This window comes from Micropterus salmoides, unplaced genomic scaffold (assembly GCF_014851395.1).
Source record: "Micropterus salmoides isolate LMB-PRFRI ecotype aquatic unplaced genomic scaffold, ASM1485139v1 Ms_hic_scaffold_10, whole genome shotgun sequence".
Lineage (NCBI taxonomy): Eukaryota > Metazoa > Chordata > Actinopteri > Centrarchiformes > Centrarchidae > Micropterus > Micropterus salmoides.
The window spans coordinates 3,133,684-3,160,743 of NW_024040041.1; the positions used below are offsets into that span (position 1 = coordinate 3,133,684).

General features: G+C 39.4%; 1 protein-coding gene across 1 annotated transcript; it reads left to right on the forward strand.

Moving 5' to 3' along the window:
- The first annotated feature begins 20,127 nt into the window (after positions 1 to 20,127).
- On the forward strand, positions 20,128 to 23,128 carry hoxb13a (homeobox B13a). The gene is made up of 2 exons (XM_038739719.1): positions 20,128 to 21,344; positions 22,422 to 23,128. The coding sequence occupies exons 1-2, from the start codon at positions 20,630 to 20,632 to the stop codon at positions 22,667 to 22,669; spliced, it is 963 nt and encodes a 320-aa protein (XP_038595647.1). The 5' UTR covers positions 20,128 to 20,629; the 3' UTR covers positions 22,670 to 23,128.
- Positions 23,129 to 27,060: the final 3,932 nt, after the last annotated feature.

Sequence of the window (27,060 nt, forward strand, 5' to 3'; positions counted from 1 at the left end):
ATTTCTTTCTACAATATTGGCACATACTACAATTACAGTAAGGTTAAGATTAGGCAAACTATGTTTAAAGTAAAGTAAGGTCAGGCATCTAAAACACTTTAAAACACACATGTTTGCACTACAGGAATAGGTATAGTGGTTTTGGATCTGGCACTGGTTTAATATAGTCTGCACGTGAAAAAAGCATTGAAATTTCCCTTTATAGTATTTTCACAAATTGAATAAAGGTTTCACAAATCTGAAAAAATGTTTGATTGAAACTGTAGCCTCTCTGGGACAATCTAGTCCAGATTTCAGAGCTCTAGGTGTAGTGGTTTTGGATCTGGAACTGGTCTAATGTCGTCTGCATGTGGAGAAAAAGCAGTGAAATCGCCCTTTTTTCATTTAAACTTTAAAATAAAATAAAGTTTTTTCAAATCTAAACAAGTGTTTCAGACAGCGTTAAGGCTTTGCCTAAAACGCATAACAGCTTTCACAACAGTAAGAGGTGCAAAAAATGGAGAATCGGTCGCTCAGCAACGTAAGTTAACTTTCTCTTAAGTCCCCCTTAACTACCGAATCGGAAGCTAATTTCAGTGTTGTGATAAGGACACGGTTAGTGAGCTGGATTGAATATTATAACGAGATTGTGTCACACTTTATAACAGTTAGACTGCAGTAAGTAACTTTACAGTAGTGTTAGCGGATGGCTGTTTTGTTGCAGTATTTTATGTGGGTCATGTTAGTTACAGCGACCGAGAGGTGGAGAAGCTGTGTACCTGAGTATTAGTAAAACCACAATAAATCTAAATTGAATGTTATGAAGCAAACAGCGCCAGCTCCGAGCTAATGTTGCATTAGCTGGCTGCCCTGCCTGCATCACTATAGGCTAGTAACAAATCGCTCCACATTTGCTTTATACAGTTACATAATTTCTTGCAGGCTAAATCAACAATTTGACATAATACCAGTGGTACATAGGATGGTAACATGGGTCGCGTTAGTTGGTGAAGTAATGTGGAAAACGATACAACTTTGCACCAGATAACGTTAGCAACTGTTTGGCATTGCCGGCGAGCTAACGGGACTTTCTCTGTGTTTCTCCAGCTTTTCTAATGTTCACTGTGTTTTTACTCAACATCATCTGAATCTGTTTGGTCTGATGGGCTTTGGCACATAAACCTTTATTGTTGTTTTGTATCCTTACGTGGAGTCTGTGTTTTGCTGGGAGCAGGTTGTTGTATGGTGTTAGTGGACTGCATGTCGTTATCTGCCGTGTTGTTGCTGTAGTCAGAGAGAGGCTCACAGGGCTGCATCTGACCCGGTGTAGCTCAGCCTAATTTTAAACTCTCTTTCTTTTCTGTCTTATGATTCTATATTACATTTCAGGAGAAAATGGGTCTCTGTCTCCACTTCGCCTTTTTCCATGTGCAAGGGTTTAAAAGGGTGTGGTCACTTAGTCGGTACTTTGTAAGAAGCTGGGGATAGTAATCTCTGTTTAGGGCCAGATAACATTCTAGTTTGTGTTGTTTTTTTTGTCTCTTCCTCCCAGTGTTCAAAGTAAATATTTTTGCTTTGAGTGATCATTTGGTTTACTCTAACTGGTGTTTGTAAAGCATTGCTGGCTTGAGAAAGGTGTGTGTGACATGTTGCAGGATTTGTTAGTCTGAAGACTAAATGACATAAGGGACTTTTTCCCGGGTTCAGCTCTTGGGTTTTAAGAGCCTTGAATTGGAGGGATTCTTGGGGACTTGATCTGAAGTACACCAGAAAGTTTAGTCTGCCCTATTCCCTACATGCATTTGTAAAAGCTTTCCTTTGACTGTGTAGGATGTTTCTGCAGAATTCTGCATGTAGGGTCTCAAAGGGTTGCTTCTCTTATTTGTTGTAGTTCTGAGTGGGCCCAAACTTCACTTCCATAGAGCACAATTGGCTTAATAACACTGTCAAATATTTTACACCAGATTTTAATTGGGACACTTATATATTATATTATATACACTTTACAGTTTCACCCTAATCAGCTGACTATGGGTATTCACTCTTTAGTTAAACTAACCAGATTTTGCCACATTCTCCATCAGTCAATCATGTAGTTGCTCTCGTTTCCTCTCTGTTGCTGTCAGCTTCATGTAAGTACGAAACTGATGCAGCCCTCCTCCACCCCATTTACCTCCAGTTCATCATATCCAGGCCCAGGTCGAACTCATCAGAAGTCCACTCCTCATCACATCCAGATCTTCAGCATCACCACCACCACCCCAGAGTCCATCAGGGTTTTTTCTATACCACTTAGAACTTCACCACCCCCTTTAAATACCACAAGGGCACAATGAGGTCTAATTGTCAAAGACTATTCACATTTTATTATTCATTGTGCACATGTCAATAAATGATTTGTTCAACTCTGATAGAAATATAGCATTCCTTCTCTCCAAGAGTACCTGAAGCTTAGTGCTGCAATTGATCTCAAAGCATCTCCCCAAAGCGTTTTAACCCAAACCATTATCTATTCCTAAGTCGTTCTGTTGCATCTGGGGTAAATGTAAACAGCAGCAACCAGATGTTAATATGAAAGTTTCATCTTCACAATTAGACTTGGGAAACAGAGTCCCTCTTTACTGCACTTGAGCACCAAGCATCATCGATGTAAAACACAGTCCACTTCCTCTCATCTTGCCGGAGTCTTGCGCTGACAGCATGTATGAAGACTTATGAGGATACTTTTATTTTGCTTTAACAAGACTCTGACAGATTACCAATGGAGACCAGGCCAATAAATTTGTTGTTCTCACAGAAGAAATGTCCTGACTATGTTTACAATAGTAGGTGGAAAGTTCCCATGCTTGGGGCAGTTGGGGACAACATTGTCTCTTACTGCTTTGATCATCCAGATTTCATCCAGATCAAATTCCCCCCAGCTGTTTTTTTTCACACTGTCATGAGCTGACACACCACACACCAAAATCTATACAAGTTAGGATGGTCTGTAATTAACTGACTACAGTGTAAGTACTAGGGCATATGTTTCTCAGGACAGCAGATCCGTCCCATTTTGGACTGCAGAGTCATGAGGGCTTTATAAGAAACACATCATAAAGAAGAAGGAACAACCTTCCTTACAGACACCTGTCTCTCAAATGAATAAATAACTTATTCATTAAATAATTTGTGACTGTGCATACTGATGAGATTTTTTTGTTGGCTTTGATTTCAGCTAGAGCACCAGGATGCCATTGTTTTCTGCCTCACTCTGCCAATCCCAAAGGACTGGTAGTTTTGATCAAATGATCAAAGTACATTGTTGTATCTGTAAAACATATGGCTATTAAATCTGCTTTATCTCTGGTATTTTTACCATGCTCAAAATAAATGCATAAGCCTATGGAGGACTGAAAGTGCCCCCCCAAAAAACATTGACTCAATAAATAAATGCACCTTAATAATATAAAAAAATAAATGTCATTAATGCATTTATAAATGTGACATATTTTAATATTTCTGTTTAAATTTGCTTCTGTATTTACTTACCTTTGTATTAATTTTGTATCGCATTTAATTTTCCATTTAATTTATTAATTTATTTATTTTTGAAGTTGTTTTAAATTGTGCCTGTATTATTTTCTCTTTGCATTTTTCCTTATTAATTTCCTCAAACTTATATATTTGTCTGTTTTCTTTATGCACATCTGCTATATTATGCAAATTACAAGGCTGCCAGAGCTGCCAGCTTGGATCAACTTTACAAGCCTGTTCCCATGCACACAACAGTGGCCACTGATCAGTGCCACAGACAGTCCGGCTTACCACTGTCGTACAGAGGTGATTACAGCTCCTCCAACCAGAACTATGATCATACTTTATGGAGAACTTTCTGGTAATCACCTCTGTACAACAGTGTTAATCATTACCGCATTACAAGAATCTGGGCTCATATAACCATACACCCAACACACTTGTAAAAATGACCCATTATCACGAAGGGACTCATACCTGAAAGGGGAGTGGTTGAATCAAATATGCACAGACACAAACTTTTCTCAAATCATGTGTGTAGAAGCAATACCCCTTATTGGCTAAATACTTTTGGGGATTGTAGTCACACTCTCCACGGTAAACCAGTGTCAAAATGAATTGTAGACAAATACGAAGCAAACAACAAATACACTGTCCCCTATAGCATCGTTTTTGAATGGTAAAGTATAACATATATAACAATAAAGTCTGCGTAAGGAGGTTATTGGGGTGGACGAGTGGGCCAAAAACCGGTGTTCATTTGTGAACCAAAAAGTCAATATTTTCTTTATTGGACGCAAGTATACGTAAGTTACGCAAGTAATGTAAGTAATGTAGTCACGTATGTAACGTTATTTTAAGCTAAACCATGATGTTTTCGTTAACCTAACCAAATAGTTTTGTTGCCTAAACCTAACCAAATTGTGATATTTCACAGTTTTTCACATAGTTGCATTTCACATTTCACAACATTTCACAAAGTTCTGTTTCACAACATTAACCACTAGTTTTATTTTGAAAGTCTAATCAGATGTTGCATATTTATTATTAACAAATGTTACATATTTATTACTGCTAACTTGACCACTAAGCTAAACACGTCGAAAAATGATTCTAAAGGGGTAACCGAGATGTAAAAAAAAAGTTTATTTATTTATTTATAAATTTTAGTCTATTTGTAGATCGTGTTTTATATTTGTGGATTATGAAGAGTTTGTTTGTGGATTTTGTATCTATTTTTAGATTGTGATTGTGTTTACAAATTGTGAAATATATTTTCAACATATAGTCTGTGCATTTGCAATGATAATGACATTGATTTACCCCCATACTAATGACCTTCATCAAGTTGTCTTGGAAAGAACAATCTTCTCACTGAAGTGAACAGAGCAGCTCCTTCTCACTTTACACTGTGTGCTTCTCATTGCATGCATCAGTTAAGATGTGCAGCTGTTCATTTTTCATCTGTTTCAGCTGACTCTGCTGCAGATTATAGTGCTGCCCAGATGTGATGTATTGTTTGCTCAATAAATATCTGGGCTTTGTGTTAAGAGTCGGTAAAAGCAGCTGCTACTATGAACAACAGCAGGGAGAACAGAACTTATTATCTCTCAAAAATGTGAGACTATCACGTAACAGCATTTTACAACATGTTAGAAAATTGTTATCATCACCACCACGGCTGTAGTTTGCTCTCTTCAACTCTGCCTTGTGTTCTTATACAGATGTCTCGGTTATTTTCTACTTTGACCTGGAGTATATTCTACGTTCAACACTAACTAAGTTCAACATACCGAAGTTATCTTGCACGTACTTAAAAGGGCAGGTGTTTGCAGCAGATGACTAATTGCAAACATGGAAGTCTATAGGCAGAAGACTGGCATATTTTACAAACAAAGAGCAAACTGTAATATTACAGTTATTATAGTTATTACAGATAAATACAAAGAAGCTACATGCATAATCCAGGCTAAAAGCAACACAGCTGCCACATGCAGGAAAGACGCACGGGCAGCGCTTGGGGGCGCTAGGGGGTGCTATAGCTACCCCTGGAATAGCCATAGCACCCCCAAGAAATCAGTGGTTTATTTATCATTTAATACTTTTGTGTGAATACTGTCATTCTTCAAGAAAATAAAACATTCATTAAAATTAATTAAGAAACCTACCAAATTATTTTAATGTACGCTAAAAATAGAGAAGTGGTTAGTTTCAACCAATGAGAGCAGAACGCATTGAACCTTTGACCTTATTTTCACATCCTGTGAGAGAGCCAGAGCTAGAGCGCGATTAAATTTTGGAGTAAGAAAATGGGTCACTTTTTACGACATAGGCCTAAATTTCCACGAATGGAGTCCGATAGTACAGAGAGTGAAGGTGAATCTGAAGACCATATGCCAGCGGCGTGTGACCAACAAAATATAAAGAATAGAGATCAACCCGCCACTGCTGAGGATGCTAATGCTAGCCCAGGAACATTAGATGATATTAGCACGAATCCCCAGGATGGATAGATCAGTATGCATGGCTGGAATATAGTGTGTGTAAAGATGCAGCAGTTCAAAAATACCCAACATGCTGGACAAGGGACATTCAGCGTTGGTTCTGGAAAGTACATGAAGGCTGTAGTGGAAGGCTTAAGGTACAGTGCTTGTCAGGGGATCGCACAGCGAGGCCACAGTGAGGATGAGGACTCATCCAATAGGGGTCATTTTCCTGCGCAGTTGCATCTTAATGGGATGTTTGATGCAAAAGTTGAAAAAAGGTTAGCTAGTGATCCATCAAATGCCAAATACATTCCCCATGATATACAGAAGGAGACATTTAGTGTAAAGGCTGAAACGATTCAATGAGGTAAAAGGTAGTGTTGTAGTACTCGAGACCGGTCTTGGTCTTAAGACCACATATTGATGGTCTTGGTCTTGTCTCGGACATTGAAGATTCAGGATTTCATTTCAAGACCAGTCAAGACCATAACTTTGGGAATATCAAGAAATTGCTTTTGCATTGTCTGATTTGTTAACATCCTAATTTTGATTGGAAGGAAAAACATTGCTTCAAATGCAACCAATAACCCTAATTAATGACTGTCACCCCTAAGTTGATTTCAGCTCTTAGTGTTTGTATGTGGGTGTTATGGGAATGTGGCTCTTTCAGATCAATTTGAGAAGCACCTATGATCTCGTTCCACATTTTATTGTGTGCCATGCAATGCAGGGAACTGGTCTTGGTCTTGACTCGTCTCGCCCTCCCCCGGTCTTGGTCTCGACTGCTCTCAGCCCCTAAAAGTTTTGGTCTTGTCTTAGTCTCGATAAACTCTGGTCTTGGTCTTGACTTGGTCTCGGTTTGGGTGGTCTTGACTACAACACTAGTAAAAGGCTCAGAACATTTTGCTATTTTAGTGGATGAAAGTAAAGACGTTTGCAAAAAGGAGCAAATTTCAGTGATCGTGCGTTGTTTGCAGCCAGAATCAGACAAAATACAAGATGAATTTTTGCATTTCACCCCTGCAGATTGGCTAGACTCAGACTCACTACCTGCCAGCATCAAGGGGATGCTCAGTCAGTAGAATAATGATATTAATTGTTGCGTTGGCCAGTGCTACGATGGCACCTCTGTCATGTCTGGACGTAACAATGGAGGGCAAGAAAAGTTCAAGAAGGAGGTGCCACAGGCAATATATATACACTGACATGCACATGGGCATAACTGTGTTTTAAGGAACTGTGTGCATGTTGTTGATGCAGCATCAGAGTTTTTTTTCACACTGCAAATGGTTTAGACCTTTTTTTCGGGGTCGGGGGTCCACAATATTTTCATGAAAAAACAGAAGTATCAAGAAAACTCTGCCAGCAGTCATGGCTACCCTCTGTGACATCACAGAGCTAGCAAGCTTACGTGTGAATGCTGCATGCAGCTCCTAACATTAAAGCTACGCTCTGTTGTACCGCTCCCTCATTTGGGTGAGAGAGCTAGCCAAGAAATGTGACAGCAGAGAGTGGAGACCTTCACGTATATGAAAAATTTACAAAGTAAATACGTTGGTCTGTATGGCCATAAGCACATGGCAATTTACTTTAAGAGAGCTAATTTTGAGTTTGAATACACAAGTTACAGATCGAAAATAAATGATCAAATATGGATCTAAACAAATGTTTAATAAATAATTTAATTCATTTGTATGAATTAGTACTTAATCTTTGTATTAGATATTTTGTTGAGGAAAAGGGACTGAAAAAAGATTTTACTTAATTTAACTTGTGCATTTTTGTTTTAAAAAAGATCTTATCGTAATAGTTTTGAATGTTCTACCTCAGATTTGTGAAGTGATCAACTGTTTGGCATCAAGTGTTTGTTCTGACCGTAAAGAATGGTTTAAAACCAGGGAGGTCTCTCCCTCCCTCGGTCTTGGTCTCAGTCTTGATAATCTCTGGTCTTGGTCTTGACTTGGTCTCGGTTTGGGCGGTCTTGACTACAACACTAGCCCATCACGCTTCCCGTCACATCAGTGAGTTGTGAGCAAAAGTTTTTCTTGTGTGCGTTGTTTTAAATAGCAGTGGGGACTTTCGAACCAGCAACCTGGCACCACTGGCGATAAACTCTCAGAGAACAACGGCCCTGGACAGCGATAAAATTATTAATACCTTTGCTGTTAACCACAACAACAGGCACGTTGTGTTTTTATGTAGACATTTTATGGTAAATGGGTGATTTACCTATTCTGTGGCAGTGTTGCCTGTTATAAGTTCAATGTTTCTGCATTTGAGACAAATTTGTTTGCATTAATCAAGTAGCCTAGGTTTGTGTGGTTTCATTGACAAGCTGTAGATTGCCAATATGTTTATTGTGCATGCCTCACTAATAGCAAGTGATTGTTTACTGTCACCGATGCGATCTCGTAGGTTATGTGTGCGCTGGTGCATATGTGTGTGTCGGTGTTGTCATAGTAGAGAACAGTGGTGACACCTAAAATGTTGCCTAAATTTCACAGCACACTCAATGTGGGTCAAGCTACCCAATAGCACTGGCAGAAAAATATCTCTGGCACCACCACTGGAAAAACAGCCAATGGCGGACTGGCCTTCAGGATTAAAATAGAGAAACTGCAGTTGAAAATCGATTGGTATGTGCCTTGGTGTGTGCCCACAGTGTGTGGTTACTGGCCCAGACGGGGGTGGGGATGTTTTAAAATGATTGGGTCTGTCAGTCAATCACACAGTCCACATCAGAACATAATGAAATGGTTGAAATGCCAACCTAACCCCTAGCCCGGTTATTTGTGCTTCAAAAATCATGGATAAAAAAACAGGAGACACAATGCAAAGATGGTGCTGAAAAGTTAAGAGAGAAAGGAAGAAGTCGCTTGAGGCAGGTGAGTGCCTCAACATTAGGCCACAGGCTTTTCTTTTGTTGCCGCTGCTACTTCTACCGCCACCAGTGGAGACAGCAGTGAGGATGCTGGTGGCTACAGTACTGGCGCTGACACGGGTGAACATGAGACGGACATCAGAGATGAGGGCATTAACGAAACAGAGTCAAAGCCAGCACGGCCCCCAGAGCCCAGGCAAATCACCGGTGATATGGTAAGATTGATGATGATATGGCTTATTTGGCTAGCTTGCTTTTTAGCTAATTTAATATCAGTCGCAAATGTGGTAGCTGAGAGTTACACATATCAATGAGACATTAATATGATGGCTTACTGTTTTTTTATTTGATTAGCTTAGATACTGGTAACCACAAGTCAGATCTATTTCTGAGTTAACGAAACAAAAACTGGTGACTAGCCTAGTGGTAAAATCGGCCCCTGACTAGTACTACTTGGACTTGTATACTAATAAAGGTGTAATAACATCCTAACATCATGTACTAGAATTAAATACTAACATTTTAATATTTTACTGAAAGTAACATGACTTAGTGGTGTACTCACATAATATCCTAATCATAATACTAATTTCTTATCTCGGTTGAGGAGTGAGTCAGTGAGTTTCTGCAGCGATAAACAAAGAAGTGTACAAGTCAAAAGCTTGAGAGTTTGTAAATCTATGTTGTTCATGTCCTTTCAGATACAATTTTTTATTGAAATGGCCTGTAGAGTGTTTTTTTTGTTGCCCTCTAGTAGTTTATTTTGGGTATAGGCAGTACTGTTTTATTCTGTGTCTAGCCTGACTCCAGCTAATCTGCAAATCTTATTGCTTCAGTAATCTATTAACATTTAAATCACTGATGCATGGTCTGTGCAGCCACTGGGCTTATATGTACGCAATCATTTTTTTTGTACTCAGGGGCTCAGTTGAGGCGATTACTTTACTTGAGGAGAGCTAGATAGGTGTTTCTAGGTGTATTTTATGTAATTTAATGGCTCATTTCAAGATGTACTGTACTTGCATTAAATTCTCAATAATGCAGAGATAAAGGTCTCTAAAGACCCAAAGCTCCTGACAAATGCTTTGTCCGGAGAGCGGGCTGATCAGGGACAGATTCCCGAGCTGTTTTTCTTGCCGCAGTCTGCCCCAGTTGACAGCCAACTGTGTGGGTGCATGAGTTAACAGGCTTATTATATCACTGCCCCATCAATAGTATACTTGACTGGATTTACATTTGCATATTCCATTAAATGAAAGTGCTTAGATGTAATTCTTATGTCGTACATGACAATACCCTTACACATTAGTCCAAACATTCACAAAACATATAAGAAACAAAGTAAATCCTCAGATATATTATGTTATATATATGTCTAAGGCCTTTCCAGCTAATATTGTCGTTATGTTTCTCCATATTGTAATTTACTGTTATAGCTCACTCTTATCACATTACCTTTATTGCATGTCTGTCCATCCTAGTATCCTCTGTTTACTATTATTATTATATTTTTTTAGTTTTTCTTTGTCTGAGCTGCAGGTCTAAGAATAGAGAATGTTGTTTTCTGTACAGATTGTAAAGCCCATTGAGACAAATTTGTGAGTTGTGAGTTTAGGCTATGTAAATAAACTTGATTTGACCTGATTATTATTACAACCAAGTACAGCTGTGATCTGTTTCATGGAGTAAGTCTGAAGCTTCCTGGAAAACAAGGGAAGACAGCTCACCAGTGAAGAACCTTTTGCTTCAAGTTAAATGACATCACTCAGTTACAGTGTTGTTATTGCAGGACAGTACCTCAGATCTTACTGACCAGTCAGTCAGTTTCTACACATAAAACTTTTGTGTGTGTTACTGACATCACAAACTAACATTTCACTGTTAATGTTTAGGGTCAATCTTCTACGTTTCAACAGGTATTCAGAGGAAGATGAAATATACATCAAACGGCATAATAGAAGCAGAAATGCAATCACTGCCATTTGTTTACTGATTCCATTTTTACTATATTTTGTTCTATGATTTTACTCTTTTCCCTGCATTCCCTTGTGCTGCTGTGCCATTTACCCTACGGGGATCAATTAAGGAACATCTTATTTAATCTTTCTCATATACAGGATGTGTACACATCATGGTGTCTTTGTATGTGAGCCAGGATGATCACCTGAACTACAGATTGAGGTACAAGGCTCCCTCCTATTGGCCACTGAGGGAACAGAACATCACACAGAGAGACCTGCCATCATAGGCGTCATGGACAAATTGTCTGTTAACAGAAAAAACTGTCACTTGTGAATTATACTGCTAGTTTCGTCATTATACTGGATCCTCTTATATTAATGGAACAAGTGGAAGCTTAATGCTGCAGACTAACCTGAGAGGAAGGAAGAAAGTTAGTTTAGTTATTCTGTAGCAGAAGGATACAATTCTTTGCTACAGAATACCTGAAACTTATGTGGGGGAAGAAAGGGTCAAAATATTTAACATCTGTGATCTTAAATAACTACAAATAGTCTACAATTTTAACTGTAAGGTATATCCTTGACAAGTTAAGTTATGTCTTGATCATCACAACTGGTTTTAATATAGATGGATGTGATTATATGCTTGTAGCACTATTGTTACATGATGGACATGTTTTGTTTTTTCATAATTAACTAATACTGCTGCATTGGATAATACTGCTTGAAAATGCTTTTGTTTAATCTGAAATGTAATATAATCACTTTTGTATCATAAACATTATAATTTAACAAAAGGAATAATTTTTAAATCTGAATTCTGAATTTTGTACATTTTTTGGGGATAAATGAAGCTGTTTTGAATAATGTGGCTGGGCTCCCCAAAAATGAGAACAAATGTTGAACCATGGGGAGAAAATGTACACACCTTTGACAGCTTCTTATTTAGTCTCATCTGGATTAGAAAAGCCCACTTGATACTGCAAACTTTTAGTAACATTAAAATAAATAAATACATTTAAAAACAAAAAGTAAAAGTCTGCTGTCTCTTACAAGAAACAACAATAATGCTATGACTATGAATTTCTACTAACATGATATGTGGTGTGTTTGCTTATTTATATTACATACATTACAGAGCTGAAATAACACAGAGACACTGATTTCTAAATTAAATAAATAAATATAAAGGCTAGCTTCAGTCTGGAAGTGGAGCCTGGAACCATCCATAAAGTCAGGATGACAGTCAGGCTACATTTTCATGCATTCACTACCTCACCTGACAGTGAGCGTAGTCTATTACAATTACTACAACTCCTACTACTAATATTAATGCTACTGATAATAACAATTTCTTTCAGAATGAAAATGTTTCGCCCTGTAATAAATTATTTCCAAGGAGCCAACAGTGGTAGTTAATTGTTTTCTTGTTTGAGTATTTATTCTGTAATTCTTGGAATCTGTTTCCTCTGTTCTGTTAGTTGCAGTGTTATAGGGAATTTCCTTTAGGCTACCTGAGTTTCACAGTATCTCTAATCTACTGTATATTCAATTCTATTCAATTATGTTTTATTAAAATAGCACCAAATCATCGTCTCTATAATAACATCTACAATCCCATCCATCCATTCATTGTCCTACACATATCCAAAACGTCTGCTCATAATTATGTCAGATGTGAATTTTATTTATATTGCCCAAAGTTCCAAATTTGCCTCAAAGGGCTTTACAGTCCATACAACATCCAATCTATCCTTAGACCCTCAGATAAGAGTCCGTCAAAAACCTATTTAACGGGAAGAAAATAGAAGGACACCAGATCCCTCCTGCAGGACGGACAGACATGCACTTTGTCTACAAAAATGTGTCTGTAAATGTCAGCAAAGTCTTCACATGTCTTGTTTTGTCAACCAAACCCAAAGATGTTCAGTTTCTTATTGTAAAGGTCAAAGACAAAAATATTTGATGTTTTAGCATAAAACATTACTTGAATGATTATTGAATTCTAATAGACTATTACTGTAGTTCTCCACACTGTTGTTGTTGGATCACTATAGCTCAGCTCTCTTTTTTACTAAAGTAATAATCACCACTTTTATCTTTCACAGCATGACAAACATGAAGATTCGTCAGTGATAGCCCAGCAGACTCACTGTAGAGGAATTGTTGCAGAAAACACCATCTGTTTGTATCCTACTACACACACGATTTCATCAGATTAATTCCTTATTCTGTTTTGTCAAAGAAATTATGATGAAGAATAATTGTTTATTTCATAATTAAGGCTTTTTGTCAACATACAACAGAAAAAGTTTGAGTTTATTTCATGATGATGTTTTCTGTACAGATTTTATTTATTTTTTATATTATGATTTATTAAGAAAAAAAACATTTCCAACTGACCAGTAAACTCATGAATGGTTAAGCTACAGACAAGTTAGAACAAGCAGTTCTATTAGTACCATTAGTAGCTCTTGATTTTACTCTTGTTTTTAAGTTTTTTCCCTACACGCATGCATGCACGCACGCACGCACGCACGCACGCACGCACGCACGCAGCACACAAGCACACAAGCACGCACACAGCCAAGGCTCTGGCTCTCCTCTTGTTAAATGCTCAACAAGGTCAAGTTCAAGGACACAACACAATGAATGCTGGGTAAAAGCCTGTATTATAACCATATATGAAAATGACTGACTATATTTGAGTTAAGGGCTGGGTGGCATGGTTGAATGAACTGTTTCATGATATGGCAAAAAATGTGGAAAAGACATTTATATAACAGTTACATTATATCAAACAAAACTTCATAAATAAATCAAATAACTTATGTAACACATTTTATTATTTCATTATTACAATATTCCAATAATTATTCATTCATACAACAGAATTTGGTAAACCAATAGGACAGTCACTCTAAAAGTGTGTGAAGTGGTCTCAGTTTAACCTCCACTGAACCACTGTGTGTCCAGCATTGGACTGAACCAGTTTTGTGTTGTTTAGCGGCTTAGTTACCAGCCAGGAAAAGTGGACAGCAGCCTTAAAGCACCAGGTTTACTGGATTCAGTGTCATTTTTAATAATAAGCACCACTTGCAAATAGCGACTGAAAACCTAAAGGCTGATTAGTCCTGTTAAGGTGAATAATCATGTGGATGGAACCTAAATCAAAACATGAATCATTTTGAATTGACCAATGTCAGTAGCTAGATGAAGATTAACAGGTCTTCAATGAGAAACCCAAGATATTTTCCTTCTGTGAGACACATAATGCAGTATGGATGCCAGTATGGAGGCAGCAGGCTCGTAATTAACCCACAGAATAATTTGCCTGTTGTCGCCACTGACGAACATCCAGGAGACCAGTGTAAACAACAGGCCGCCGACTGCACCGAGCTTCAATTTCATCAGTTTCACGACCTGTTTCCACACAGGCGTCAGGTACGGCTGCAGGCGGTTTAATGAGCTGCAGTAATAATTAAGTATGGAGCTGAATGAGAAGCAGGCAGGCTGCTGTGTGCTGCATGGAGGCGGAGTGACAACCGTGCTGCACAATGGCTGCAGGCACAACACACAGGTTTGCATGTTGGCCTTTTTATCCATATGTTCTCTCAAAGCTCAGCAAGGTTTTAATATAATAGTGGAAATGTCCTGGAAAATCAGGACTGTGAAGAACAGTGAAGTGAAACCACACAGATGTTAAAACATATAGACTGTGATATATAATTATGTATTCAGTTATTATCATTGACAAGCTGAGAAGGTCCTTGAGATTGCAAGAAAAGAGAACCTGTGTTTAGTAAAGTGACAACAAATGCTATTAACACAGGTCCTCTATTTGGTTTAGTGCATTTTGTTAAAGTGAGAGTAAAGTTTTGGTCAATTTATTTTCCTAAAAAAGGACCCACCATTTTTCATAACTGGCATTGCTTTTTATGAAAGGAAGTATATTTTCCCCTTGCGCAGGCTCTGGCAAGAAAAATGGACTGAAATAGACACCGCCGTGGCCCTTTGCCTTTTTTTCACTGTCACTAATATGCCACTGGTTTAAATCTGTCCATTCCCTCCTCATGTACAGTCTACAAATTCAGTTTGCACAGGAAATGATCCCACTGAGGAAACAAGATGCTCTCTTGTGTTCTTTTGAAGAGATCTTAAAACAAAAATCTTGTCTGACATATTCAACACTATTAGTAAAGAACTATTGGTCACATGTTGTACTTCATTAGTGTTTATAGATAACCAGATATCTTCCAGCAGCTCCAGGGGATGTTCACTTGTTGACCTTTCAGGTTCAGTCGCTCAGAATTGAAGAGCGAGACTTCTTACCAGAACTGACATTAAGCACTGATGTTCAACAGCCATACAGAGAGAAATCTGTCAAATAGGCACAGAGGCTAATTTCAAGACCTAAGTTATGAATAAAAATAGAGCAGGATGCAATGCAGCTGCAGAATAGGTTGAAGTCAGAATGGAGAGGTAACCTATTTAGCATACTGCACATCACATCAGCTGGTTCTGGAGCAATGAGGATCACTGCTCTGCTGCTAACCCGGCATTTCATCTGTGGCAATATGTTTAGTGTTTGTTCTTGTTTTCACTGCCGTATTTGATTTAAAATATCTCCGGCAGCACACAAGACACCACAAGCTTTGACAGAAGTTAGAGAGATCTTGAACTGTGATTAATGGCCACCTTAATGTTGCAGAAAACACTGCCTATATTTTTAAGAAAGCCTCACAGAGATTGTATCTACTTATGAAGTAAAATTATTTTGGACTTAAGTAAACCCTGGAAATAGTGTATAGCCTGGTGGTAATATTTTATTTTTGAACAAGTGGTTTGGAAATCTGACCTATAGGGAAAATTGCTAATTTTAGAAAAAGCCCCAGATGCAACCAAATGAGAAATATGGATTAATATTGTTATAAAGAGCAAAACAAGTGATCCTTTCCACATAACATAGCCCTTCCGCTTGTATTGTTACTGCATTCATGTTTTTTTTTAATCAAATTGTTTGTTGATATTGTTGTCCTGCTGCTTGTCTGCATTAACAGTCTGTTGTCAATTGTCTTCTGCGGTTTTCAACCCATTGTGGTGAAGCCTATAAGTCAGATTCAACAATGTGGACAATAAACTCCTAATTAAGTGACTGACCTAAGATATGATATTGAAAATAAGTGACGAAATCACTGTCCCTCCATCCTTAAACTGAGGATACTCCTGAGCAAGGCATTCACCCTCAGCTGATCCTGGAGATGCACTGTGGCCCAAAAGAAAGCAAGGGGAGATAGCGCTAATGACTGGAATTTTATGGATGGGTAAATTGATGGACGGACAGAAAAGAATTACTTAAATACCAAAGGAAAAATAGAACTAAAGCAAGATACTCCTCCTCAAAACGAGGCCTTTGCTATTGTATATCAGGTGCAGAAAAACGGCATGCTTCACATCATATTTTGACTTTGTTTTAAAGCACAGGAAAACATTTTAAGCGTTCAGCACTTTGGAAACTCATTTCCTGAAATTCACCACTCACCTGACTCCCCAAACTGTTGATTGTTAGCCCAACAATGCATGATTTCATTAATTATTGAATGCTTATTTTCCTGGTTTATATTCATCAAGTCTATGTGTTGCTTTTGAAAAATAAAATCGGTAAAATGAGTCTCGTCATTTATTGAATCTCTTCTCGTCCAGTACCCAGGTACAGCACCCGCGTGCCGCGCGCATTGCTTTGCGCCTTTTTCAGCCTCATTTTGAAGGTTAACCATATAACTGCTGCTTAACCACAGTGTTCTGTTAATGCTGCCGATGAAAAGATGCTGTCTAAATGATCCCCGAGGCTTCCTGACATAGCAAATCCACACAAACACTCATTTCCATGATGATGCAACATGCTGCAGCGTAAAGTAAAATAGCTTTTGTTGAGTCAGATATTGTATATTTGATTTGCTTAACTAATTTATATACAATCAGATCAGACTTCAAATGCAGAGCATCAACTGACATGAGATTGGGATCAGGAGCACTTCAACAGTCACTTCAGAGGCTCGAGCACTAGGTCTATGCAAGTATCCATTCAAGCATTTGGGTACATTCTAGGATTCTATAAGGCTGTATTGGGAATGTATTTTCATTGCCACTGCCATTAAGCCTTGCGTATTTCAACTGTCTTCGTGTCTTATATATATCATATTTGTCTTTATGTGCGTGAATTAATTGCATATATTCGTGTATGCAAGCTTGCCTAAAATTTTCCATTGCGGGAACGAATAAGGTATTTAGAATTGAAGTGAAGTGACCTGAATGTGCGAGTAAGTTAAGAAAAAAAAATCTAAATACGTAACTTCTATCAGAAAGCTAAAATATGTGCAAATGGCTACAAGAGCGCATTGTGTTTGCCGGTTCTGATCAGCAGTAGATATTTTAGTCATGACGAAGAGGCTGCGAGTTATTAGGCTACAATAGGCTACATGGTGCTGCAGGTGCAAAGAAAAGAAAAAAATAATTTAAAAATAACAACAACAAGAAACCCCCCTCAAATGCTGCTCTTTCATGTAGATCATTTGTGAAGAAAAACATAACCTACTCGCGGGTCATCTTGTTTTGAACGGAAATAAAGACCTTTTGGATTGTGATTTAGTTTTCTCTTCGTCTTATGTTGAGGCCGATTTCTTTTAGTTAATGAGTTATGGAGTGTTTGTCTTTATACCGGTTGGACTGGTTGTCCGCTGGGCTGTTCAATCACTGGGACAGCGTGGCGTCTTCCATGTCATCTGCACGGTAGCACACACACACACACACACACACACACACACACACACACACACACACACACACACACACACACACACACACACACACACACACACACACAAAAAGGAGACTCCTCAAGGTGTGCGGTGGCCTTGAACTTGAGCTCATTACATCTCTCTGTCTGTCTGTCTGCACCCACACCTCCTTCCCTCCCCCTCTCCTTTTCCCTGTTAAACTTGACCTTGACCCCCCCTGCCCCCCAGCAGACCACACTATGGGAGAGAGACTGACTGTCTGGGTGGTTTGTGCGTTTGTGTGTGTGTGCGTGCGCGCAGATGCTTGCAGGCCCACATTGTCTGAAAACTTTAGAGACAATTAAAAGCAAAGCTTTTTAACCCATTTGGTGTCAGTTTGGTTATCAGTGAACTAATGTTCAGAGGTTATTATATCATGGGATGGAGGGATATAACTCTCCTGTAACATAGCCATCTGAAACTCTTCACAGTACATTGTATTAACGCTGATGAGAGCGGGTATTATTCTTATATAGTAGCCGTTATTAATGACGCCGTCAATCTATGAAGCACCCCCCAAAACGTCAAAACAGTTTATTACTCACTAATTTAATTTTGAATCTTGAAACTGAATTACTGACTTTGAGAGTAGCAGTTTGACAAAAAATTAAACCAAACAAAAACAACAAGCTGGGCTGTTACTGTGGCTCTTTCTGCAGCTTTCAATCGTATCTCATCAGCAAATGAGGTTGGCAAAGTCCATCCTTTTCATGTCTTCATTTTATATGATTAAAATTGAAAGACTACATTTATATTTCAGTGCCAAACCTTCGACTCAAAAAAAGATTAAACTTCATATAAAAAGACGAAAAACTTGATCAAACGGCTCGATACTCCTTCATTTCTTTCTTTCCTGTAAATCAATAGCCCATGCAGACTGTGATGCCTGAAACCTTTAAATTCAATGCGTTTTTCTTGAACATTCTGTATTATTAATTCAGTCACCACTAAAGCTCAAACAAGTAGTTAAGGCGATTTATTTATCTGTACTGCACGCTCCAGAGGACTGCTCCCCGCTGCTTCCGCCTCCATCACCTGGAGCAGCTTCGCACCTGTTTCTGACGTCTACTGCTGCTGTACAGTGCGCAGAGGCAAAAGTGACTGCTTTTAAAAATGAGATCTAATGCAAAAAATACAGTGTAGGCTATTTCACAGAATCAGGTCTGTGGTCCACAGCTACATGGACTTGGAGAAAACAAGCACATCAGTAGCTTACCAGTGCGGATTCCCTGAAGAACAAACCAAAAATAAAATACAGTCAATCAAGATAAAATGAAATGAAATTCCATCCCACTTTTAACGGCCATTAGCGGGAAGGGCTCAGCGTTTACCTCTGCTGCACCTACTGTGCGTTTCAGACTTATAAGCTTGTCCAACCACAGAAATTATGCATGATCTCATGCTTTCCACACATACCAATTTGTGTAAAATAATGTAAAAAATAAAATCTGCATAAAACAATGCTCGGGCTGTGTGCTTTCATTTGAAGTAATATTCAAACACATGACGTCATATAAACATCACAAACGCTCCATTGAGAGCATGCTGCATGCAGAGTGTGCACGAAGAGGTTCATCCTTAAATAACTTAAAGTTCTTTGTGGAGAAAAAAAGAGTCAGAAGAATTTATTTCAAAAAGCATCAAGCGAAGTCTGAGATCCTCTCTCACATAAATCCAAAATCATAAGCAGCTAAGGAAATTAGAACGCAAATAAGGCGGCTCAGAATTGGCGTGAAAACCTTTCTGGACCGCTTTGAACCAAAGCCATATTTTTCAAATCTTAAAACGTCCAAATCCCTTCCATAAATCCCACTTTACGCCTCCTCCAGTCAGATGGTGAGCTATAGCCTACAGATGAAAGCACACATATATTAATTCTGAGAAATGTCCATGCGGGTACAAATCTTTTGATAATCAAATGTTTCTCTTGAAACGATGGCGATCCTCCTGGTGTGTTATGAATTTTTAAAAACTTTTATGAAAACGTTAAACTTTTTTTTTTCATGCATTTGGCAGCACCGCTTATAAGTCTTTAAACGTGTCCATAACGCTGTCTAATAATGAGCATTTTTACACCGGAGTTCAAGTAATAATAGGTAGGCCTATTATTAAGAATATCATAAAACATATCATTTTTTAAACGATTAATTATATTTCATTGTAAGTTGTTTTCAATGTCAAAATACTTTTAATATACTTCATAGTATACATAGGCTACCCCTGTGTCCACTGCAGGTGTGTTCACAATATGTAGGCCTATCTAACATGAATCATATAAACTGGTAAGTGGTTCAGGTATTGGCAATAACATTTGCATAAGCGCGCGCACTCCCTGCCTATTTACGCACACCACAAAACACGTCTGTTAAAGTGGCTTATTTTTTGGTTTCTAAACTCACAATAATCACGTCACTCTTCCTGGCAACCGCAGAAGATCAGAGACTTATGTTATAACATAATGCGGCATATTCGGGGAGCTGAACCACTTCACCAAGCTCATGCTCCTCCAGTGCCACAGCTCGAGCCTCATAAAAATATTTTTTTCTTTGACTGACAATCCCCAACAAGTCCGTTCTTCTCCTTTTTTTTCCTCTTGTCCCATCACGTGATCACCCGGTCTCATCCAATGGACACGCGCCCTCCCTCCTCTTCTGATCCCGGGGGCTTGTTGCGTCAAGGTTGTGGCTGGGATGTATCTGGATGTCCGGCCGGTTACCGGGAGTCTTTGCATCTGAGCGAGCGCCGTCACTAAACGGTGCAACAAAGCAGCGCACGCGTGCTATGACAGTGCGCGTGAGGTACAAGTGAATTAGTTTAGCTGTGTGTGAGCAGGAGAGTCAGTGGTCAGAGAAGAATAAATGCGCACCAGTTCACCTCATTCAGCCAATGTAGCAGCGTAGCGCACAGAACCGGACAGAGTCAGAGAGGAAACGGCGACGAAAGGAGGCCAGACCGGGAAAAGGAGCGCCTATGACAGCCTCCCTGGTCCTAAACCCTCGCTGGCCAGCGGAAACGGTAATGTTTGTGTATGACAACAATCTGGACGACCTGAACAAGAACATGGAGGGGTTGGTGGGCAGCGGCAACTTCGCCGCTAGCCAGTGCCGCAACATTATGGCGCATTCGGCGGCCGCGGCTGCTCTGGGCCACCCATCCGGACTGGTGCACTCTTCGGCTGGCTACTCCACAGTTGACGTGTCCGCTTCAGGCTCTAGCGAGACAGGCGCGTCTTCGGGGAAGCAGTGCGCGGCTGGATCGTGTACGGCGGCCGCCGTGCCGCACCAGAGCTCCTCTGCCGCTACAGCCTTGCCTTACAGCTACTTTGGTAACGGCTACTACCCGTGCAGGATGGGGCGGGGTTCTCTGAAGTCGTGCACCCAGGCGGCGGGAGCCGCGCTGACCTCGCAGTCCTATATGGACACGACAGTGAACTCTGATGAATACTCGAACCACCGCGCCAAAGAGTTCGCCTTTTACCATGGCTACCCGAGCCCATACCAGTCCATGGCCAGCTACCTGGACGTCTCGGTGGTCCAAACGCTGGGGACCGGGGAGCCGCGCCATGACACCCTGCTCCCCATGGACAGCTACCAGCCCTGGGCTCTTACCAACGGCTGGGGGGGACAGATGTACTGCTCCAAGGACCAGGGACAGGCCGGACACCTCTGGAAGTCCGCTCTGGCTGGTAATACACCTTTTTTATCCTTCTGTAACAGGATCTTTGTACCGTTGGAGTATTTAAAAGAAGTTTGTGTAGCTTAGTATGATGCATATGCTTACTGCTAGACACCATGTAGTAATGTGGATTGGTAAAGTTACCAATTTGATGACTTGTTTAAAATGCTCCTCTAGGTAAATGCAGTCTTTATAAATTTGGAATATAGCTACATAGAACACTAAGACGAGTTCTCTCTGCTATACATATATAAACTGTGCGCTTTATGCAGAGACTTGTGGCTGATGTTAATTTCAACTCAAACAATATCCATCCGGTCTGAGGGCGTTCGTGCAACTGGTGCACAAAGTAAAACAAGCTGTTTGGACCAGACCACTAGTTTATCACAATGGCAGCAACTTAGAGCATTCTGATCTGTTACTGCAGAGGATATTATTATTATTCAGTTGTTCTGCCTCATCATGCTCGTTGAGACAAGGCCATTTATTAATCAAAAGGCCATGTGTTGCCTGGTACCAAGTAACTCATCTGTCAACCTGATTAGCTAATTAGGTAATTATCAAGTGACAGATGCTCCTAGTATTGTTAACATTGCTGAACTATCACTGATCCCACTGAACTGTGTTTTAATTTGTGATTGGTGTTCATTTTGTTCATGGCCGCTCTCTTCAAACACACAGAGACTGAAATGACGCAATATAAAGTCACTTCAGATAGAACAATCAAAATAGGTTTCCAGAATGCAAATTTTAATGCAAATTTTAATCATGTGCACACACAAATATGTACATATTTGAGGACAGAAGGTGCAGGACAGCTTGAATTTACAGCCGCAATGTCGCGCTGCTTGCACACGGCAGACATCCACCATGATGTCTGTCTGTGTCGCAGGATGGATGTCCAATCAGCTTCAAGTATAAAGTCGCTGTTCTCCTCATTTAAGCGGCAGACTCTAAATGCAACACAGCACACTTTTGTCTGAAGGCTATCACACTTTGCTAAAAACCGAAGCGAGTGAAAGTGTGTCCCGGTATGTGCTGCCTCGCCCTCAGACCGCCTGTCTTCTCTTTGCCCGCTTTTTAACAGATGTGGTGGCGCACCAGCACGACGGCTCGCCTTTCCGCCGCGGCAGGAAGAAGCGGATACCGTACACCAAGCTCCAGCTCAAAGAACTGGAGAAAGAGTACGCAGCCAACAAATTCATCACCAAGGACAAGAGGAGGAAGATCTCCGCCGCGACCAACCTGTCGGAGCGGCAGATCACCATCTGGTTCCAGAACAGGAGGGTGAAGGAGAAGAAGTTCGTGGCCAAAGTGAAGACCAGCGCGCCATAGCATGCAGGTTCCTGCGCTTTGGACGATTGAATGAAGGGACGTGGTGTATTTGCGTGTTTTACATTAAGAGTGAACTCAGAGAAACTACAAAAGAAAATGTGGAAAATGAAGAAACGACTACGTGGTACTCCTGACGAACTGGGACTGTGCGGACCCGCGCGTCAACGAATGGAAGAAAAAAGACCAATAAAAAAGAACATAAAGGGCAAAATAAGGTTAAAGACAAAAACCAAAGCCCCCTGATCAACCTTCTTCTTAGAGGCGTCCTGTAAATACAGCACCTTCCTGCCTGCTTTGATGTAACTGACTGTCTACTGTCTGTGTTTTACTGTTTGTCAGTGTTGTCCGTGCCCTGCCTATAGTCGAAAACAAACTATTATGCTGTCCATATTGTTTATAATGCCTGTAAACCAGTAATCAACGTATAGTGCAACACTTAATAAATTCTTTTAATCCCGACGTAGTCTCCAGTAGGTCTTATATCTTTAAACACATCAATATGTAAACCTGCAACTTTGGATTCGTGGCAGTAATTGGTTTCTGATCGTCTCATCCGTCAAAATATGCTCGTAAATTGTGCAAACAAATCCGCATTTAGTTCATAGCAAAGGCTGAAAGTTGATACCCGCAAACTGGACAAACGGAGCGGGAGGATTCAGACTCCCCATGCAGATTAAAAAGTGTTTATGAGACTGTGAATTCATATTTGGATCAGGCCTCTCTCTGGAACATCGCCACAACAATGCTATGCATGTTTCACAGGCCTGTATAGACCGTGTGAAACACAAATCCCACAATTTAACTTTGACCACGTATTCACATTGTTTACAAAAAATGCTAAGCAGGAAATTCAAACTAAAGCGCATCACAACATAAGCGGAAAAGTCCTGATTTAGGATTTTTTTCTCCCTCATAGGAAGATTTAGTTTAAGAATGGTATCTTCCTCCAGCTCTTCACTTCAGCTTCTGTAATATCTCATAAGAATTCAGACCTTGATGGTTCTATTTAAAAAGTAAATCTATACAGTTTAATTAATTAAATAAAATTAATTAATTAAACTTGATCTAAAACCCATCACTGCCTATAGCCTATTAGTTATTTAATTTACTAATTTGTTATTTAATGTATTATAGCCTATATTTAATTTACTAATTATAAATTCTGTTTCTGCAAATTACAGCTTTTGACAGTAATTTATGTGATAGTGGCTGACAGGAATTAATGTATTTGTTTGTTTGAAGCGCTATTGAATTATGTTAAATGAACTGATCGCAATAGTCATCTTGAAAATGTCACGTTATTTTAAAACACGGGCAAAAACACATAAAATAGCCTCCAATCATAGCCTAATCTTTTAATAGGAAATACAAATAGGCTACGCGTAATGTCTCTTTTAGGCAGATGACCTGTGTGTCTTTACACAGGAGTAGGAGGGCGCATCCCGGGAATCGAACAGAATAGTGCTATTGTGGTGCGTCCTGTGCACATCCTTGTTGCCTGCATTGCGTTTGTGTGTGTGTGTGTGTGAGAGAGAGAGAGAGAAAGGGACAGAGAGAAGCCCTTGACCTTGAGAGTCACGTGACCAGCAATAGGCTCTCATTCAAGACTCCCGCGAACATTTCATGACAGAGCGTTGTGTTCTTGCTCTGATTGAAGCCCTTAAGCACTTGTCAGCTCAACAAAAACTAAACTGTATCAGCTCCGACACCGGAGCAGATAAACAGCCCCGGGTGTGTTGGGCCCTTTAGCAACAGCCCAATTCTAAAGTCCACATTAGGGCCAGCAGCATGTGGGTTTCCCCCCTGACATAGGGCCGTCACTTTGTTGTTTGGATATTTATTACATCCTTTTTAACGTTCCACGCGCAGTCACGCGGTGTTTTGTCCACTAGCGGCATCATTCATATTGTAACAAATCGGAGCCCTCTTTCTGCTTTGAAAGAATCTTAAATGATCAGCACTGAATCACCAAGTCAAATGATTTCTAATGTGAACACGGTGTATCAGACCTCCTAATTGTTTCTGTCTCCAAGTAAGGTTGAAAGCAATTCTTTAAAAATATATTTAATGGTGTGAAATGCACTGAATGCACTGAGAGCTAGTATTTGGAACACAGCAGTCTGGTTTTGACCAAACGATGCAGGCATTATATTTCTGTCTCTCTCTATCGCTTCCAAAGCCCCCTCCAAAGTACATTTTTAGGAGAAGGAGCTGCATGGACAAAGTGAAGAAGGTCTTACTTTATTCTCTTATGCTGTGCAGGCCCCTGCGCTTTGGACCATGTCTAAATAAATCCTGACTTTCTCTCCAACACTTCCAGAGCTTTCTCAAAAGCGTTGCAAAATACATTTTACTTTTCATTAGCATTGTTGTGGTGATATTTCACAGGTCTGACCAAATATGAACATGTTTGGGCTACATGGAGAGGCTTCATTCTCCAGTGCTGTTAGTCCAAAAATGAAAATGTTGCTGGAAACATAAATACCGTTTATTGGCTGCGCCGTGGTGATTAAACCGCGCTAATATATAGTTTCAGGTTCTTTCAAAAGTTACTTTAAAAGGGACATTTAAACAGCCGCTACATTACAGAGTAATCGTCTGCAGTGGCTTTTTTTTTTCTGGATAAAGCAGGCCTGCAGGAGCAACCAGGACACGTGAACAAAGTAGTAGGCTACAGAAAAATGGAACACATCAGAGAAATAGAGAAAATGCACAGACTAGGCTACTTGACAAAGCTGATTTATTGTTTCTATCAGGGAATGATTCATATGCAAAAGATATATAACAAAAAAACCTAAGGTGAATTCCACTTATTGTAAAGCCGAATTTAATTTCTTTCTTTCTTTCTCTCTCTCTCTCTCTTTGTGTGTCGGGCTGTTAAACATTAACATTGAACTTGACAAACGGCGGTGTGCTCTGCTGGCCTGTTGACTCTCTTTACTGCTCCGTCTCTGTCCTCCTTTAAAACCAACAATACTGACGGAAGCCCTGAATCTCATAAAGCTCTTTCTCCCCTTTAGTCCAAATACCAGAGAGGGGAGGAGGAGGCGGAAGAAGAATAAGAGGAGGCCTGCCAGCTCCTCTACCCGACTCTTGAGGTCTTACCTTATTCTCACCCAACACAACAAAATCACGCCTATTCATCACGCCTTTTCAGTCCATTTCAGTTTTTTTCTGAAATTCTGGCATGACCTGATGCTACCTAATATAATATACACTGACAGTAATAAGGAAACCAGCTTTCATTTATTAACAATAATACTTTTTTTACACATTAAGTTTTGTCACACTCTCACCTGCTTTTATGTGACATTTCAAATAGAAAACCTCACATCTGAAAATCAAGTCTAGATGAAATGTTTTACTTGGGAGCAAATTTAAATAAACTGGCATACATTATTACGTGCATCTTATGCAAATGCAGGAAAAGGTAAATAGCGATGTTGAAAATATCTGCCAACAGTGGCTCACACCCTTGTGCAAAAAAACTCAGAATAAATAAATAAAAGAATAAATGTCCTCGTTCAAATTAGATTTAACTTAAAAAAATTAATTTCCTACATTGTGGTCAGTAGTAGAACTTACACACTAACATTTACTCAAAGACTGTACGCAAGTATAATTATGTGGTACTTTACTTGTGTTTACATTATAGGCCAACTTCTCCTCCCATACAATTATGAGGGAAATGTGTTGTACTTTTTACTGCACTACATTTATCTGACAGCTTTACTTTTTAGAATTTACATACAAATTATTTAATCAGCTGAGAGATTAATGTCCCAAAAAATATATAAAGCAGGCCAAGTTAAAATGATCTCCGCCTTGAGCAACTACAACATACACAATGCTGCGGAAGCATTTAGGCATCACTAGTAGTGATGCAATAATATAATATATAGGCCTATGTAATCTTAAAGGGTTAGTTCACATGAGGAATAGTTCTGATGCTTCTGTAATCATTTTTGAATACATTGCTTTTACAGAGTATTTTTACATTATGGTACTTCTACTGTTACCTAAGTATCTTAAGAATTTAATTATCAGAATACCTCTTCCACCACTGGCTATGGTTTTATTCAAATATGAATTCACCATTTATATTTTTCAAGAAAAGAAATGTTTGGAGGAAAGTCACTATGTGCAAACTTAAAGCAAACTTGTTTTTCAGTAAGATAAACGATGTTACTAATTGGTGGCAATAAAAAGACTTAGTGGGTACCTGAGAGGAATTCAGAGATAAATATAAAAGCTCTTATTATATATATATATATATATATTTATATAAAATAAAGTACCATTAAAGAACCATTCGCAGATTTGTGTTTTTAAAAAGACTGGAGCAAAAAAGTTGGTGTAAGTGTAGTGGCTGTTCTGGTAGTAAAAACAAA